This window comes from Suricata suricatta, chromosome 6 (assembly GCF_006229205.1).
Source record: "Suricata suricatta isolate VVHF042 chromosome 6, meerkat_22Aug2017_6uvM2_HiC, whole genome shotgun sequence".
In the NCBI taxonomy this organism is placed as follows: Eukaryota; Metazoa; Chordata; class Mammalia; order Carnivora; family Herpestidae; genus Suricata; species Suricata suricatta.
In genome coordinates this window covers 118,055,346-118,073,868 of record NC_043705.1, presented here as the reverse complement: position 1 = coordinate 118,073,868, position 18,523 = coordinate 118,055,346, and the positions used below count along the sequence as shown (strand labels likewise).

The 18,523-nt window shown below is 33.2% G+C and overlaps 1 protein-coding gene across 8 annotated transcripts in view; it reads right to left on the bottom strand.

Annotated features, from left to right (window-relative positions):
- RICTOR (RPTOR independent companion of MTOR complex 2) overlaps window positions 1-18,523 on the bottom strand; it is a 106,707-nt gene that overhangs the window by 44,506 nt on the left and 43,678 nt on the right. For 5 of the 8 annotated variants that reach the window (XM_029940970.1, XM_029940972.1, XM_029940971.1 and 2 more), the window contains exons 4-8: window positions 13,077-13,141; window positions 12,010-12,141; window positions 10,357-10,420; window positions 6,303-6,429; window positions 3,058-3,227 (exon numbers count right to left, since the gene is read on the bottom strand). In XM_029940970.1, coding sequence (XP_029796830.1) covers window positions 3,058-3,227; window positions 6,303-6,429; window positions 10,357-10,420; window positions 12,010-12,141; window positions 13,077-13,141 — 558 coding nt within the window. Of the gene's footprint in view, window positions 1-2,372; window positions 2,529-3,057; window positions 3,228-6,302; window positions 6,430-10,020; window positions 10,042-10,356; window positions 10,421-12,009; window positions 12,142-13,076; window positions 13,142-18,523 lie in introns of those variants that run through there. The other 3 variants (XM_029940976.1, XM_029940975.1, XM_029940977.1) reach the window with 3 other exon arrangements.

Genomic DNA, 18,523 nt, shown 5'->3' with positions numbered 1-18,523 from the left:
ATTTCATTTGTATATTCCAATTACCTGGTGAAATTCTCCATTATTTCATCTATTTTCTTCATTCTCAACAAATTACTCATGGTTGTTTTAAAGTCTCTTCCCTCTCCCTGTACTATCTGGATCACCTGTGGCATGTTTCTCTTTTTTGGGTTTTTAGCCATATGGTCACATCTTTTTGCATGAATGTCAGACATTGTGAATATTATAAAAGATTCCAAGTGATGTTATTATCTCAATCAGAGATGGTTTATCCTTTCCTCTGTTAGGTACTGGGGGTGGGGGGAGCGGTGGTGATCACGGAGTTAATTAAGCTGAGACTACCCTGTAATTCTGAGAAGACCAAGTATACCTTTGGTTTTACTATGTTCCTGAAGTATGGTATTCCAGGGCTTTCAACAGAGCTTGGCAACTATTTCTCTCCTGATCAATGAGAAACTAGGAATCTTTTCTATGTATTTCTTAAGTTTTTGAACTTAGAGGTTTAGCTATCTACCCAGAAGAGCTTCAGGATTTGGGAAATGTCAACAGGAAATCAACTAGGAAATATCCAAATTTGTCACTTTGGTACCACACAAATGCCAAAAGTTTTTTTGGTTTTCTGACATCAGCAAAGGCCTACCTGGATTTTCAGCTTCTAATTATATATTAATCAATACTGGCCCCAAGAAAAAAGGCAATTGCATACAACCAGTGTAAATTCACTACTTTTCGGCCCCTGGCCCCTCCTACGAGCCCACTGCATTCTGCACACCGGGGACTGCGGCACATGCCACTGCGCTCTCCTCAGGACCTGGCATCAGAGCCTTTGCCCTGCACAGTCTAACGTGGTAAATCAGACATGGTCTGAGGAATTTTCCAGTTCCTAGGCTTGTCACTCCACGCCTGCACAACTGCCAAACAAATCTGGTCTACCAGGCCCACATCATGTTCTTAGCCTTTAGCCTATGCTCCAAATTGCAAATGCCCAAGGACATCTGTAGGTGTTCCAGGCAACTCTCAAAGAATCCTCCTTCTCTAGAATTTTACTCTCTGGCCCTTACTGCTTACACAGCTCTATACTGCTTTAAATATAGGTCTCGCATAATTATTTCAGCTTTTCTAGTTTGCAAACAGATGCTACGAACTATCCTATTCTACTCTCAAGTATGAGTTTAAATAATACATTTTTTAAAATTTACTATAAAAAACTACAATATCCAACCCTGAAGATATTTTTATTGACTGTCTATTCTGATAACACTATTATATTAAATCTACACATTTTTCTGTCTGAGGCTAAAACATATCCCAGAGAATAGAAATAAAACCCAGGGTAAATTTAAAGAGATTTTTAACAGGAGGAAGATATGGGGCTAACAAAAGAGACCATAACAGTGAAAATAGTTCTTCTGTATGCAGAAAATAGAAATCCAAGTATCAATTTAAAATCACATTTTATAAAATACAATTAATAAAAATGAGGACAATATTCTCTTGGCACACTACATAATGATGAAGAATAACATCTAAGGTGACCAGTATTTGTTGAATACTTACTATGTGCTAGGTATTAAATAAAACATTTTATGTAGATTAGAATTAACATATATAAAGTACCTAGAAATACTGTCTAACTCATTATAAGCATTACACGAGTGTTAGCGGGTGCTATTACCACTACTATGATTCTTATAGTATTTATTGTTCACGATAAATCTTTTGAGTTGAAAACCATGACCCTCATTTTACCTAAGAAAAAAATAGGTCCAAGAAAGGCTTATAACTTATCCAAAATCACAAATCTAGTAGATCATAGAGCAAAAAAAACTAAACCAGATCTGTATCACCCAAAGTCTATGCTCTAAATCACTATGCTATTCTGGGGAAATCTTGTTAAAGGAAAAAGGAACTAACATTTGTGGTTTTAAAGAAGTACATACCAGCAAAGACACTAATGTATGTCTACCATATTCTTTTGAGGTCTTTTTTTACTTAATAGTCTTTGTTAACCTACTTTACAATTACAGAGGAATAATAAACAGGCCTATCATATTATCTTCCTTTACTGTAATCACCTCACCAATCCTAAAATTACAGTTTTTTTACTTGATTAAAAAAAATAGGCTATACATATCAAAAATGCTAGTTATTCCCCCTAGACTCCCATGAATAATGAATATCTGAAATCAACGGAGAATACTGTACTTAAATATGTTAGTTAATGATAAAGTTTGTCACCTTTATAATCCCAAATATTTCTAGTAGTCCTAATGAAACCAGAACTATAAGACTTAAGTTTCATAAAATAATTTAGACAGATACACTACAAGATACATGTTACACCTTACACAATTTCATACCCAAACATTAACAAATCCTTGGTGTAAACTTACCCCGAATGGTATCCTCAATGGACAACAATGTAGTACATTCAAAATGAATAAACTAAAAGATTAGTTTGTGGTAATTCTGTTCAAACCTCCATGACACACTTGGGTTATAAAAAAGTACAAAACAGTTTTATTATTTTATAAGACTGATGCGCCTCAAAACAGTCTTAATATTTTAAACTAACTGTAAAAAACACTGAATTATTAAAAAGAAGAAAATTAAATTGTAAAGTATTTTAAAAACAAGGATTCGTATTCTATTTCTTTGTGGTGTATATGGTCATTAGTTGCTAACAGGTACTTCCAGTTTCAGAGAATTTTAGCATGGGTTAATAAATAAATAGTATACAATTAGCAGGAGCTTGTCACACAACATACTGAAGTGCTTAAAAAGAAATAGTTCTCTTAAATAAATGTGTATGTAACCAATTTGTGCTCTAAATTAATAAAGTTTTCACAAATAATAAAAAAACTTCACTTTACAAGTTTTGATGAAATATTTTTGAGAATTATTATTATTTTCAATTCAGTCCAAACGGATGAGTTATAAAATATTGCTGGGGACAAGCCAGTCTGCATTAATTTAGATTTGAAAATTAATGCGGTGCTGCATCTGTTAACTTAAAAATTTCAAAGTATGTACTTAAAGTCATATCTTAAAGCTAGAAAAGGATCTTAAAGTTCCTACCTCTAATTCTACATCAGCTCGCACATATTGTCGGGTTTTTGGATGATTAAGAAGGTGCAAAATTGTAGTAATGAGGGCCTCATTTATTCGACTTAACTGGCAATCAATCACGTTTTTCAAGATGGTGTTTAGTCCACCTCGAAGGGCCACCACCTCTGGATTCTGAAGTGCTAAAATAAAAAAGAAAAACTTAATAAATTTAAATAGGGGATAAATAATAAAAAGTTCAGAAACAGGATTTTATTTTGAAACTTAATTTCCTTACTTGAAAAACTTTCTAGTCAAAAACATTTAAATCATGAATAAAATATATCTAATAAGAGTCACTGAATATACTTCCCCAAGCCCTGAATTTTTTTAATGTTTCTGAATTGCTTTTTTATATCCTTTTTCCGTATTTTACTGGAATGGTTCTTCTTCCATATCAATTGCAAGAAGTTGTTCATATAATGTGAATATAGGCCTTTCACCTGTTTCAAATCGCTTCTCTGTTTTGTAATTTAACTTTAGATTTTAAGCTCAGATTTTAAGCTCAGAAAGAGCTCCCTTCAAAGGCATACGTACGTGTGTGTGAAGTGAGTTCTTGATTAACATTTCAGTTTTCAATCTGTCAGGAAATTGAGTTTTGCATTGATAAACTCAATTGTTTTCAAATGTTTAATCTATTATCCCAGCATGTTTCCTAAGCGGATTCTCCTCCTGTAGATATACTAAAAATTTCCATTTACCAGAGTCTGCAACTCAATTCTTTTTCATCTTTTCTTTATAACTGAAGCTTAATAGTTTTTTTTAATATATTAAAAATAAAAACCTTTCCCTTCTCTTCCATTTCTTGTCTCTCAAAAATGTTTCCATGGTTGGCTCTCTCCTGTTTATTCTAGCTTAATTTCAGAATTAGGTTTCTTCAGGGGCGCCTGGGTGGCTCAATCCGTTAAGCATCTGACTTTGGCTCAGGTCATGATCTCGCAGCTTATGAGCTGAGCCCCGCGTAGGGCTCTGTGCTGACAGCTCAGAACCTGGAGCCTGCTTCAGATTCTGTGTCTCCCTCTCTCTGCCCCATGCCCTGCTCGTGCCCTGTCTCTCTCTCAAAGAAATAAACTAAAAAAAAAAAAAAAAATTAGGTTGAGGTATAATTACATGTAGTAAAAATCCATGGATCTTAATATTCTAGTTTAACAAATTTTGGATAATTTTTATACTCATTACCAATATCCAATCAAGATACAGAAATTTCAGCATTCTAGAAAGTTCCCTCACACCACTTTCAGTCAGTACCCCCTCCATTACACAGAATTGAGAATCAATTGGACAAATTCAAAAGTCAAAAGTAACCCCCAAACACACACACATCTTACATATTTTTTACTAAATGTATCTGTTACATATAGTTTTCCTTTTGACTTTGGAAATAGTATTTTTTTCCTATTATACTTACTGATTATTGCAAAAACACAAAATAAATCTATCAAATATATATTGTCACATGTTGCCACTGTATTGAATTACTTAAGTTCTGTTTTTCAGTTGAGTTTTCCAGATATATCATCTACAAAGAGTGTCTTCTTTCCAACATGTAAACTTCACTTATTTTTTAAACTTACTAACTTGGCTGAAAGTTTTTTGCAATACTAATTAGGAGTTAAAGTTTATGGTATTTATAGAGATCCACCATTAAAAATAATACAGAATGTTGGGGCACGGGGGTAGCTGTTGGTTAAGCGTCTGACTTTGGCTCAGGTCATGATCTCACGGCTCGTGGGTTCGAGCCCCACATCAGACTCTGTGCTGACAGCTCAGGCTCTGGAGCCTGCTTCAGATTCTGTGTCTCCCTCTTCTACCTTTCCTCTGCTCATGCATATATGTTCTCTCTCTCACAATAATAAATAAACATTTTTTTTTTTAATTTTAGGGGCCCCTGGGTGGCTCAGTCAATTGGGAATCCAACTTTGGCTCAGGTCATGATCTTGCAGTTTGTGGGTTCGAGCCCCGGGTCAGGCTCTGTGCTGACAGCTCAAAGTCTGGAGCCTGCTTTGGATTCTCCATCTTTCCTCTCTCTGCCCCTCCCATGCTTATGCTCTGTCTCTGTCTCTCAATAATAAATGCTAAAAAAAAAAATTTTTTTAATAAAAATTAAATTTTTTTATAGAATGTTGATCTGAGATCAGTATTCTAGAATGTTAACAAAGAAGGCTTCTAATTATTTTATTTTATGTATGTGTATTGGTATGTGTGTGTATATCTATGTATATGTATATAATGACAGTTTCACTAAAAAATTGGCAGGTTTCCATATTTTAATATTCATTTAGATTACACTGTACAAGAGACTCGATCTCACAACTGAGAGATGACCTGAATCCAAATTAAGAGTCCAACACTTAACTGACTGAATCACCCAGGGACCCCTGACTTTGTCTTTAAATTATAGGTATTGTGAACAGTATTTCTAAATCTTCAATAATGGGGTTTGATTCTCTTATTTAGTTCAAAATTCTGTCATTAATTTATTACACCAAGAGTGAATGTAATCTAACCAGCTCTACTTTTGGTGGGAAAGAAGTTATCATACCATTTAAAATTGTATTTTTTCGTTTTAAGTGATGCTGAACTTTTAAAATATGTTGATTAGCCATCTGTTTGAAAATTATTTATTTTTCCTACTAATCCATATAGGAATAAGTTATTTACTGATCATGTCTGTAGCATTTACTTTTTCTTTGTTCTAGTAACTACTGCATGTTTTCTTGTCTCCTTACAATCAAATCTATAGCTGCTGAAATCTGTTTGATTTCTTTTGATAATTCAAGACTCCTCCGCCTTACAATGATCAGATAAATATTCATCCATTTTTTGCCCCACTTTTTCCAATTTAAACTCTTCAATCCTTTTGCATTTAGATTCTTCTTTTTTTTAATGTGTGATGGATTGTTTGTTGTTTTAACCCATATCAAGATACAGTGTGGTTAACTAGCATCTGAGAGAAAGACTTAAAGGGATTTTATTCTAATTACTGGAGTTCAGATAATTCCTATAATCCTATAAACTAATTTTTCCTATCTTTTTATCAATAACTAAGATTTCATGTATGAAAAGCTTTTTACAAGTATCATAAGCCTATATTCTTTCTAAAACACTATTTGTATTACTTGAAGAAAATTCTGACTCAGCTCACATTTAAAAATGTTACATTCTTATATATAAACTCTCTAAAGTGTTTCATTTTATTACTTGAAGACAATTCTGACCTAGTTCACAGATAATGGCAATGCATGCTCGGACCATTCTGTCTCTTTCTTGAAGTCCATCATTTCCAACTGCTATTAATGAGTTGGCCACAGAGCTAGGAAACAAGGAAGCATTCACAGTAATCATCTGGAACAGGGAGGAATCAGAAAAAGAAGTTATTTATCTCATAATACATGTTTAAGACCGATTTTGTTCAGACTGAGGTGTTCACAACCACAGAACATTTCTAAGATCCAGGCATCAATTTTAATCTTCTTCTTCATTGGTACATTTCAAAGGATTACCAGAACGAATAATTAATGCAATAAACATTAATGATCATTACTATGAAAAAATGTTGGCTTTTTTCCCTAACAGTTCAGACTATAAATCAATTAACTGGCAGCATATAATGTTTCTGAGATTCTAAGCTCCTCTGGAATTGGCACTGTATTTTATACATTTCAGTACCTAGACAAAGGAAATCAGTGGTAAACAGCTATCAACAAACTGCTGTACTATTACATTCCTGACTCTTCCCCACATATAATCACTACCAACTCCTGTTCTACCAATTTCCCTCATTATCCATACCCTTTCTCCCATCAAACTGGTGTGGGCCCTCATTCTTTCTCACTGTACTGCCACAGATGCCTTAATAATCTCCCTATCTCTACCCATCACTTGTTGCTATGCAAAAAGCAAAGTTAGTAATCCATAATCGATCTTTAATTATTTCAAGAAGTAATGTATGTAAATAGTATGTATCTGGTGACAAAACTTTGGATGAATCTTATATTAAATGAAAAGTTTAACTGGGAATAACATATTTAGAATACTGAAAATAGATATCATATCTTCAATTTGGAAATTAGAAAACAAATTATGTAGTTAATTACTGTTTAATAAATAAAGGCTATTTGGTAGAGAACTATTTCAAAATAACAGGTCCTTGCCTTAATGAATCCCTTTCAACTGTAAAAAAAAAAAAAAAAAACCTGTGATATGTTAATCTTTTATCATAAAGAAATAATATATGAAGAAAACTGATGGCTTCAATTAGGCAGGCAATTCAATTGGATAAAGAACAGGAACAGCTGAAAAGCAGGAAAATTATATAGAAAATAACTGAGACAAAATCCATGAAGGATTTCCTGGAATGGACAAAAAAATTTTTTTATTAAAATTTTAAAAAATCAAGAGACATTAAAAATGAAAAAGCAAACAAAACAATCTTCCAAATGAGTGAGACAGGTGAAAGAGAAGGAAAAATAACATGAATATTCCTTAATTATTCATGGAGCAAGTAAGTTATCCTCAAACAACAACTGCTCCTTTTCTTTAAAAATAGAAAAGGTTAATACTTATTTAGAGAATTTTAAAGCTTTTAAGATGCATATAAGAAGACCACAGTGACCTAGCCAGTGTAATATTAATATTAATTTCTACTAGGTCAGCAGCCAAGATGTTGCTGAAAAAAGGAAATACTCTGGTTGTTAAAATTGCCAATGAAATTCCAATTCCTCTAACCAATACTGGCTACTATCCACTCAGCAAGTATACTTTCCTTTTAACTCTATCTGCGTTTAGCTAAACCAAGGATGAACCCTGAGCCATCATTCTTCCTCTGAGCCTATATCCTGCCACCAGGTATAAGCAATTTTCCTGCACTGGGATTCACCAATGACATCTGCCTTAAATTACTCTGTTATTTCAGAACAGAAGAAAATAGTATTTTTCTTATAGCCTTACTAAATTGTTAAGGGTATGTTTACTTTGACTGGGCTGTTATATAAACAAAATTGTAATATGCCAAAACATTTTATAAAACTGAAAAAAAATATTTACTGAAAAATTCAAAGAAGCTGAATTTAATTGTTTGAATATACCTGGAATTGTCTTTTAAAACTATTTTCATAATAATACAAAGACATTATTTGTCTTTTTTACTCTCTATCTCTCACAGGTACATACTGAAGTTTCCCAGAGGCCCCAAAGAACGTAAAATCATAACAGACTGAATGCAGAAGCAAATATGACAACCTAATTACTACCTCCTACCAAGACAAACATTAAAGAGATTTGCAAAGATCTCAAATAATGCCACTGTGCTCACTGTTTCTTTTTGGAAAGCAATTATTTTTATAAAAATATGTTTATATGTGATGGGTTTCCTATTTTTAATACGCTAATGTATATTTTAATTAAAATATACATGTATAATTCCTGGTATGATAAATATTGGCATATGTAACTCAAATAACCAAAAAGTTATTTTTGTTCTTCAAAAACAAATTTTGTTTTCTTAAATTCTCATAATCATGGCAGTAGGAGAGACTATATGAGTAAGTAAAAAACCATTAAGTCTAATTTTTAAATTTAAATTTGAAAAGTCAAATCACAGTCCCAATGTAACAGTTTACCTGTAACAAAAATATTGTAACCTATCTTCAATACCACTTTTACTAAAATTGTGAATCTCTTTTAAGACATTCATTTACTTCTTTCTTACTATGCTCACTTGTGGGTACCATTACTAACCATAAGCTGGATAACTGGAAGAAAAAGAAGAAAGAGGAGATCTAGTTCTTCAACATTCTACCATCCTGAAGTATGCACGGAATTCAAAGATGGGTAAAGAGGAGAAGGATTAAAATTTTTAATGTTTTAAAAATAACAAATAATTTTTTGAAGGTTTTATACAAAACAACTATATACCTCAAGTATCTCATAAATGTTTAGGATGAAACATGAAAAATTCTTACATAAGCTGTGTTCTAACCAAGTTAAATCTTAGTTCATGGTGTTTGTCTGCCATTAGGTATCACATTAAATAACAACAAAAATTCCTTGAAAATCTCTTATTAGAAGTGTTATGGATTATCCTTAACCCCCTCTATTGCAAAATTTAAATTTTGACCTTTTATCCTGTAGCGTGGTCTGAACTGCTTATTGTAACTGCCTATGGATTGTATCCAAATTCATCTTCAAAACAACCAGCTTATAACTATTTGTGACATGCATTTAAATGGTATTAATTCCAAGCACACAAGTAAGAGAAAACCAGAATGGGGAACAAGTAATCCTCTTTCTCCAATAACATATCAAAGTAGTGATTCCATTTACATGTCTACTAAAGGAAGAAATCCAGTAGTTCCTCCCCATCCCCTTATCTATGGGGGATATGTTCCAAGACCCCCAAGGGATGACTGAAACCACAGACAGTACTGAATTCTATATGTAAACTATGCTAAAAGCCTACTTTTGACTGAAACCCTTACCAATAACAGTCAATTAACATACATTTTGTATATGTATTATATACTGTGTTCTTACAATAACGTAAGCTAAAGCAAAGAAAATATTAAGAAAATCATAAAGAAGAGAAAATGTATTTATAGTTCTATACTGAATCAAAAAAAATCTGTGTGTGTATGTGTGTATGAACCCATACCAGTGTTGCTCAAGGGTCAAGTATAATGTTTTTTACTGTACATACATATGGTAAAGTTTAAATCATAAATCAGGCACGGCAACAGATTAACAACAATAATAATAAAATAGAACAGTATAATAATATACTGTAATAAAATTTGTATGACTGCGGTCTCTGAGAATATCTTACTGGACGGTACTCCTCCATCTTGTGGTAATGGAAGATGAGAAGATGCCCATGTGAGGAGATGAGTGAGGTGATGCTGAGGTGATACTGTGACATAACGATAGGCTACTACAGACCTTCGGACCACACGGCAGAAGGAAAACCAAGGCTGGCCTCAGGGAACCGAAACTGCAGATAAATGGGGGACTGCTATATTCTTTACAAAGTACATTTTATTAAACAATGTTGTCCTAGCTGCACCCAATCACATAATTATACAAAACATTTATGTTTACCTCTACATTTAATAGACCTATTTACCTCACATAATTTTAACCAAGCAAAAATGTTTCATGAGAATTCAGCCTTTAAATTTTTCTAGAAATATTTCATATAACAGTCTAAACCCACAAATGTAAAATACTTAGCATGAAAACCAAAACTCTGCCTTTTCTCTCAGACATAGAGCATACCTTTCTGACTAATCGAAGTGCTTGTGTCCTCTCTACCTCGTTGCTCTGCTGTATGTCAATGCACCTAAATGATACACAAAATATTTAATTACTGATAGAAAATCTTAATAAACACCAGATCAGACCCATCTTCATAATGTTAATATGGTATTTTAAATTTTAACACATGTGATTTTTCAATATCAGCAACAGCTCTAGTGATATTTGTTATAATAAAGCATTTCAAAACTACCTCATTTAAAACTCCAGAAAAGAACATAGTAAATAATTTAAAGAATTATGTACATCAACAGAGAAATAATAAATTTATACAAAAGCTAAGTATCAGAATCTGCTGAAAAAATTATTCACCTATCTTTGATAAAATTCACAATTTATAAAAATCGTGAAGGAAAAACATTCCAGCTTATGTTTTAGTTTAAATATGATTTTAACCAGGGCCTACATTTTATATACTATGACTAAGTTAAAAGTCTTATATACTAGCCACAGCAATTCTATTTTACCAGGTATAATTTAATAGCTAAGTGCGCTTCAAAAAGTAATGTTCAATCAGATATCACATATCTAACATTTCTCTGTAAAACTTATTAAATTACTCAATTTTTTAAGAGTTTGATTTATGTAGAATAATTTTTACTTATGTTTAGGCAGTTCACTATTCTAATCAATACATATAGATAGTTAGCTACTCAAAAAGCATTTCTTCTATCTGAATACAATTACATCTAAGACAATTTTATTAAAGAGTAAATAAACCCAGAATCCCATTTCTCACCACAACAAAGAAGCTGGATCAGATCACCCATTTAGCCAAAAACAACTATAAAGGTTAAGCAAAATACTTTTTTAAAATATTCTTGGGGTGCCTGGGTGGCTCAGTCGGTGGGGCATCTGACTTCAGCTCAAGTCTTGATCTCACAGTTCATGGGTTTGAGCCCCACGTTGGGCTCTGTGCTGACAGCTCAGAGCCTGGAGCCTGCTTCTAAATCTGTGTCTCCCTCTCTCTCTGCCCCTCCCCTGCTCATGATCTGTCTCTGTCTCTCAAAAATAAATAAATGTTAAAAAAAATTTTTTTAAATAAAATGAAATACTCTTAAACTGTTAAAGGGGCAATGGATAATAATCTCTGAAAAGGAGGAGGTAGGGACAAAGAGGGGGGTGGGGGAGAGGAGGGGGGGGGGAGAAAGAGAAAAAGGAGGAGGTTCAGGGCAGCGTTACCCAAAATTGCCAAATACAGACAACAACCTTGAAAATCACCAACAGAATGAAATAAATGAACCGTAGTCTATTCATTGCATGAAATATTACACAGCCTTTAAAATAAAAACCTGCTTGGATAAATCTCACAAGTAACACTGGGGAAAAGAGTAATTATGTACTTTTCCAAAATATGATGCTCAAGAACAAGGAAAACTGATTTACAGTGAGAAAAAGCAGAATAATGCTTACTATTGGTTGGAGACACAAGGGAACTTGACCAGGATGCTGAAAATATTGTCTTATTTGAGATAATGGGATACCTGATTCTATATATTTGTAAAAATTATCACGTTTTACACTAAAAATTTGCACACTTCATGATAGGTATGTTAAAACTAAATACATAATTAAAAAAAACAACAACAACACAGACAGCCCTAGGAAAATTACCTTGCTATCAAATAGTCCACTTTCAATTTTAGCACCTTCTGCAGAATGCTGGAGTCATGGATGAGATACCGAAGGGCTCTCAGCCCTGCTGCCCGCACTTCTTTTGCTTCATTCAATAAAGCTAACCGCAAACTGCATGGGAACAAAACAAGTTCTGCTGCATGAGTTTCAAATACACATAAAACTTCCTCAAATTCTTCCTTGATTTGAAAGAAGCAAAACTACTAGTCATTTTACATATAAAAAATCATTCACTGTAATACGGAATTTCACTAATCTGTGCTGCCTTGATATAGTCTTGCTAATCAAGAAAATGTTATTTTGTTCTACTTTCTGTAGTTTTATACAAACAATGGGAAATTAAATATGCCTTTTTTAAAGTATATCACATATGCCTCTCCAATCTATTCCCCTCTGCCTACCTGGTTCCACTCCTCTTAAAGATTCACAGATTTAGGCATGCCTGGGTGGCAGAGTTGGTTAAACATCTGACTCTTAATCCTGGCTCAGGTCATGACCTCACAGTTTGTGAGTTCAAACCCCACATGGGGCTCTGCACTGATGATGCTGAGCCTGCTTGGGATTCTGTTTCTCTTCCTCTCTACTCCTCCCCAGCTCATGTGTGTGTGCACTCGCTCGCTCTCTCAAAATAAATAAATAAACTTAAAAAAAAAAAAAAAAGAATCACTGGTTTAAACCAGGAAATACTTTATGACAGTAGGCCCAGAATAGAGATAACTGTACAGGTTCTTCTTCTAATTCTTGGGAATAGTAAGAACTCTTGTTCTATGAATTTCAGATTTAATTTAAAAGCTTAAATTGGAAGTAAAAATCCATGTATTTTCCATCATTAGCTTTGATTCTTTATATTTGATAATCACAAAATATCAGTAAGAACAACAGGATAACATTGAAAAATACTGGAGATACTAAATTTTTCTAATGTTCAAACAACTGTTTCTACAAAATTAAATATAACATGTTACACTACCCTTTTAGTTTAAAATTACAACAATTGAAATTACTAAAACCCAGAGAGGTGAGGGAGAGAACTAAATTGTACTTACCAAATTATGATATCCTCATAGTTAAAACCCAATTTTTCTTCACTATGGCCAATATCACAAAGAAGCTGTCAGAAAAACAAAAAGTATTTGAACGCATTATGTATTTTTGCCATTTATATATTACTTTTTAGACTGAAAAATATAGTATTTATCTTTAACAATGCATGTTATATTGTTATAAATAGAATATAAGTATATGATCTTATTACTGTTCAAATATGCATATTTATTTCTATTGCCTTGAAAAACTGTGTTTTTGACCTGCCAGTTTTAGGTTTCTTTAACCCTCCTTTGTGCTTTCATTTGAATCAACCAATTATGCTTTATTATTCTTTTTCCCCCCTCAATAAGTTTACAGCTTTAAGACTGTTTTTTAATGGTTACCATTGAGATTACAATGTGCGCTGTTTAACTAATAATGGTCTAACAGATATTATTACTTTACCATATCCTCAGCTACGCCAGACTCTTCAAACACTTGAACTTCATTTACTCACCTCACCTTTCACTTTACTGTTGTTTTTTCTACAGATCTTTCAAGCCCCATAACACATTATTGTTATTTTTACTTTGGTTAATATTAAGTATCAATTTATATTTACCAACAATTTCACCTCTTCCATTATTCTTCATCTCAGTGGTATCTTAATGGGGTATTCTTCCTTCTGTCTAAAGAATCCACAATTTGTTTTTGACTTGTTTTATTGGGTGTTTTCATTTACTTTTTAGCCAAGGTTGCTAGTAACAGATTCTTTGGACTTTTGTTTGCATGGAAATTATTTTCCCTTTGTTTTTGGAGGATACCTTTCCTGGATTTCTAAGTTTATAGGTCAGCTGCTATTTTCTTAAGAGCTTCAAGATGGTTTCCATTATCCCTAATGGAAAGTCTGGTATCAGTCTTACTATTGCCTCTTCTGAAGGTTTTCTCTGTGTCTATCTTGTTTAAAAAAACAGAAATTCCCAAATCTCTGGATTGATATATTTTATTAGTTTTAGGAAATTTTATACATGATCTCTTCAAAATTACTTATTGTTTTTGGTAATTCAAATGTCAGGTCCTTTCGTGTATACTGCAAATCTCTAAAACCTATTTTCTGTTTTCTCCATTCTCTTTTATCTCAGTGCTTTGGCTAGTTCTTTTCTATTTATCTGTCTTCTGATATGGCTAATCTTCTACCACACCCATCTAGTGAGTTCTTAATTTTTAGACGTTGTTTTACCCTTCTTGAATTTTTATTTAACTTTACACATATCTGATAATAAAATATCTTCATTTTCACCTCTATTCTCTTGATATATAAATAATGTGAAATATCTGAAGTGCTTATTATATAAATAAATGTGAATGATGTAGATTGCCTCTGGATCCATTTCTACTATATTTTTCCTGTCTCTTGGTAGATCCTGTAATCTTTGTATATAGAAACTTGCACAGACTCCTGATAATATCCTTCTCCACAGAGGATTTATTCTCTTTCTTACATTGTCACTGGACAATGTTAAGTACAGAAAAGTTGCTGCTCCGGTAAGATTCAATCTACCTCCGGTTTTCCCTTTTTTTCTCCACTCCCCAGGTTTCAACTGAAACTTAAGTTTCAACTGAAACTTACTTGTTGTTGAGGGCATTAGTCCCAAGAGGATGACATATCTAATTTTTGTCTTGCAAAAACACTATGAGCTCCACCCTTATTTTCAAATATTCTTTTGTTTTAGATTTTTAGGTTTCCTATCTCAGATAGTCCCAGGATTCAACAAATGTACTGAGACAACAATCTCTTTGTACTAGATTGCCTCTAGGTCTCCACCAAAAGGTCTGTGCTGTTTATTCTGTCTTTCAGCAACAGTCCTCCTGGGCCTAAGGTCGGAGTCCCGAGCTTTCTGCCCACACTCTACACCAGCCAGCATCGCCTGGCAAAGGAAAGTTGTTGGAGAAGTGAGCTCACCTCCACGAGGCTCTCCCTTCTCCAAAGCTTTGGCTCCTGTATTTCTTCTCAACTGAGCAATTTCCTATATACCTTCAAACAGGCTTTCCTTGTTTTCATTAAGAACGCTGACCTAATACTAGCTACTTCCCTCCCACCCAGATGACTATATACCACTTTAGTCTGAGTTTTGAAAACTGACTTTTACCTAAAAGTTACATAGAAGTTTCTCAAGTTATTTAGTGGGCCTATCTGAAAGGAACTGAAGAGAAGGTTTGATCATTTAATTAACACTGAAGAATCAGAAGGGATTCGAAGTGCTATTATTCTTCCTCAGTATGACGTTATGAACATCTTAACCATACAGAATAAACCAAAGTGGCCATCACATCGGTCTCTGTGAAAGGAGTGGACCCAAGAATGTATTTAAAAGCACAATACTGTAGAGGAAAAAGAGCTAATCGTATCCTATTGGTAGGCTCCTTATAAAATTTCTTATCCAGTATCTTCTTTAGAAGCAAACATACACACACAACAACAAAAAAACAAAAAGGAAAAAAAGAAATGTTCCAAATGGAATAAGGAAGAGAATAGGAATAGAGTAGCTCTAAGATAATGCACTATTTTCATTGCAAGGAAGGAGACTACACAAATGGTCACTTTGTGTGGTGAGGAAATGCTGTGTAAATAAGCAAATAGAACAAGTTAAAAAGCTTTTGTTCACAGGTCTTTATTTAAAATGCTTATACTGGTATTCCTATAAAATCCTCAGAATTCTGAAAAATGATGAACAAAGAAGCTTTAGACTTTCCAACATTATAAAATTTTATTTTATTATACTTTGTTGCGATGTTAAAAGTACTAAAAAATGGAGGATGAGGACATTTTTATACATATAGATCTAAAATAAAACGTTACGATTTACTAAGCTTTGAGACAAAAGAGAGGAAAATTTATATATCTCTAAAAAGCCAACTGTATACCTAAAAGTTAAATGACATATTAGCCAAAAATATTTGTAAAAATCGGATAAGCAAACAGTGAAAGCCCTTAGTTTGTGAGGGCTGCTCTAACAAATACCACAGACCAGGTGGCTCAAGCACAGACATTTATTTATTTATTTGCTCGCTCATGTTCTTTGTTCTGAGGCCCTCTCTCCTTGGTTCTCTCAGTCTTCATATGGCTGCTCCTCTGTGTGTATATGTGTACTAATCTCCTTGTTTTATCAGGACACCAGTCATACTGCATCAGGGATCACTCATATTACCTAATTTTACCTCAGTTGACTCTTTAAGAGCCGTATCTCCAAATGCATGAACATTCTGAGGTTAGTGAGGGTGAAGGCTTCAAAGATTGAATTTGGGGAAATACATTAATTCAGCCCTTAGCATTCTATCCTCACATAGCAAAGTAATATAAGCAGGCCCTTATAATGTGAAAGGCCTAAACAAGTTGGGGAAAGATTACTGAGAAGAGGCCAAGAAAATGTACAAAGAATTTAAAGACATATTTCCTGTTTCCTAAATTCTGAACCAAATACAGTGAAAAATGCCATTTGAAATAAAGTTTGCCAAACTGGCAAGAAACTGCTTTTTAACATAATTATTCCAATTAAGGTAATATACTGTCAGTATAAACAGAAATTATAAACTGAAAACACTTTGTAAAATAAACTGGAATGCAGGACCCCTGGGGGGCTCAGCTGGTTAAGCGTACCACTTGGTTTCTGCTCATGATCTCAAGGTTCGTGAGTCCACGCTGGGATCTGCACTGGTGGCTAAGAGACTGGGATTCTCTTTCTCTCTCTCTCTCTCTGGCCCTCCCCCACTCCTGCATGCTCTCTCATACAGGCTCACTCAAAAAAAAAAAATTTTTTTTTAACTTGGAAAAATGGACTACAGTCAGGATCTGCTTTTGGTGATTTATCTGAACAAAGTAATATAAAATGTAAAGTTGAAGTATAAGAGAATCAGGACATTATTTACAATGGTAAAGAACTGGAAACAAAATGCTGATAAGGAAGGAAACTTACACAGCCTATTAATATTATATAATATTTAAACATAAGGAAAAACATATATAATATACTCTGGTAAGACAGGGAAAAAATTCTAAAAGATGTATTTTTTTAAGATACATTTTTAAAAAGACTATACATCAATATTTTAACACCAAAAATGAAAGTGCAATCATAGGTGATTTATTTTCTTCTCTGTGCTTTTCTGGATTTTAGAAATGTTTATAATGAATATGTATTACAAAACCTGGGGATGGTTATCTTTATCAAGAATTCATGAATAGGAATACAAGTAACATTTATTGACCATTAATCTTGTTAACCCTACAAGATAAAATTTTTGTAAATGAAGACAAATGAGCCTTGAAGATAACAGGTAATATGACTTCCTAAGGCCAAAGAACTAGTAAGTGGTAACGCAAGAAATCAGACCAAACCAGCTGCAGTCCAGTGCCCACTGTGAAAAATGTCACTACAATTCTGTATTAAAATTACTTACACAGGGATAAAGGGGAAGGGGAGACTGGGTATAAAAAATAAAGAAATAACTGAATATTACTATATTTATTTCATTTCTCCAGCCTCAAAAACAGTATGAATCAAAAGTCTGGAGAACTGTACTCTGGTTATATACACATAAAAGAAGCAAGTGAAATTAACTATTATCTTTTCCAAAACAGCTAACTAGAAACACACATAGAAAAACTGCACATTTCCAAGAATTAAAACACAAATAAAAACTACCCTTAACACTATTAAGCTATTAAATACAATTTAGTATTTAAGATTTCCAGGTATTTAAGATTACCAGCATTGTCACTATATGGTACCATCCATTAAAAAACAGTTTCTCATGGTATTATATCACTTAAGCCTTGGACACATTCCAACTCAAACAATAGAAAAACGAAGCTTACAATTTGTTTATATCAACATATATATAATATTTTTAAAATGGGAAAAATGTTACTTTCTTAAACTGATTTGTATATCTCAATTTCTAAAAAGGCAATAGTTCCATTTTTTCTGCTACAGCACTAATGGATGTTAATGACACAAAATACTTTGAAATCCAAGAAATAAAGTAAAGAAAGTCTTGTCAAGGGCTGGTAGAAACATACCCTTAAGTATGTACTTGGTTCTCATTTTTTGTACTGTCTTTTTCACATTTGCCAGATATCCTTGTAGAAAAATGTATATTCAGGGACACAAAATTCCCCAAATTACCCACCTTGTTAGACACAAAATATATATGACTGTCCACCATTTAACATCTGTTAGAGTTAGCAGCTTTGACAAAATGTTTAAAATAAAAAATCTCTCAAATTAATTATTATGATCTCCAAAAACCACAATTTGCAAAGTATTTTGAAAGGCCTATCATCTTCTGCTATCTAATATCAATGCAAGATAAATGTTTCAACTGCAACACTTTTTTTTTCAACTGCAAGACACATTTCTGAAAAAAAATGTCCACTCAGTTGGAAACTGGAATATCACAAGTAACA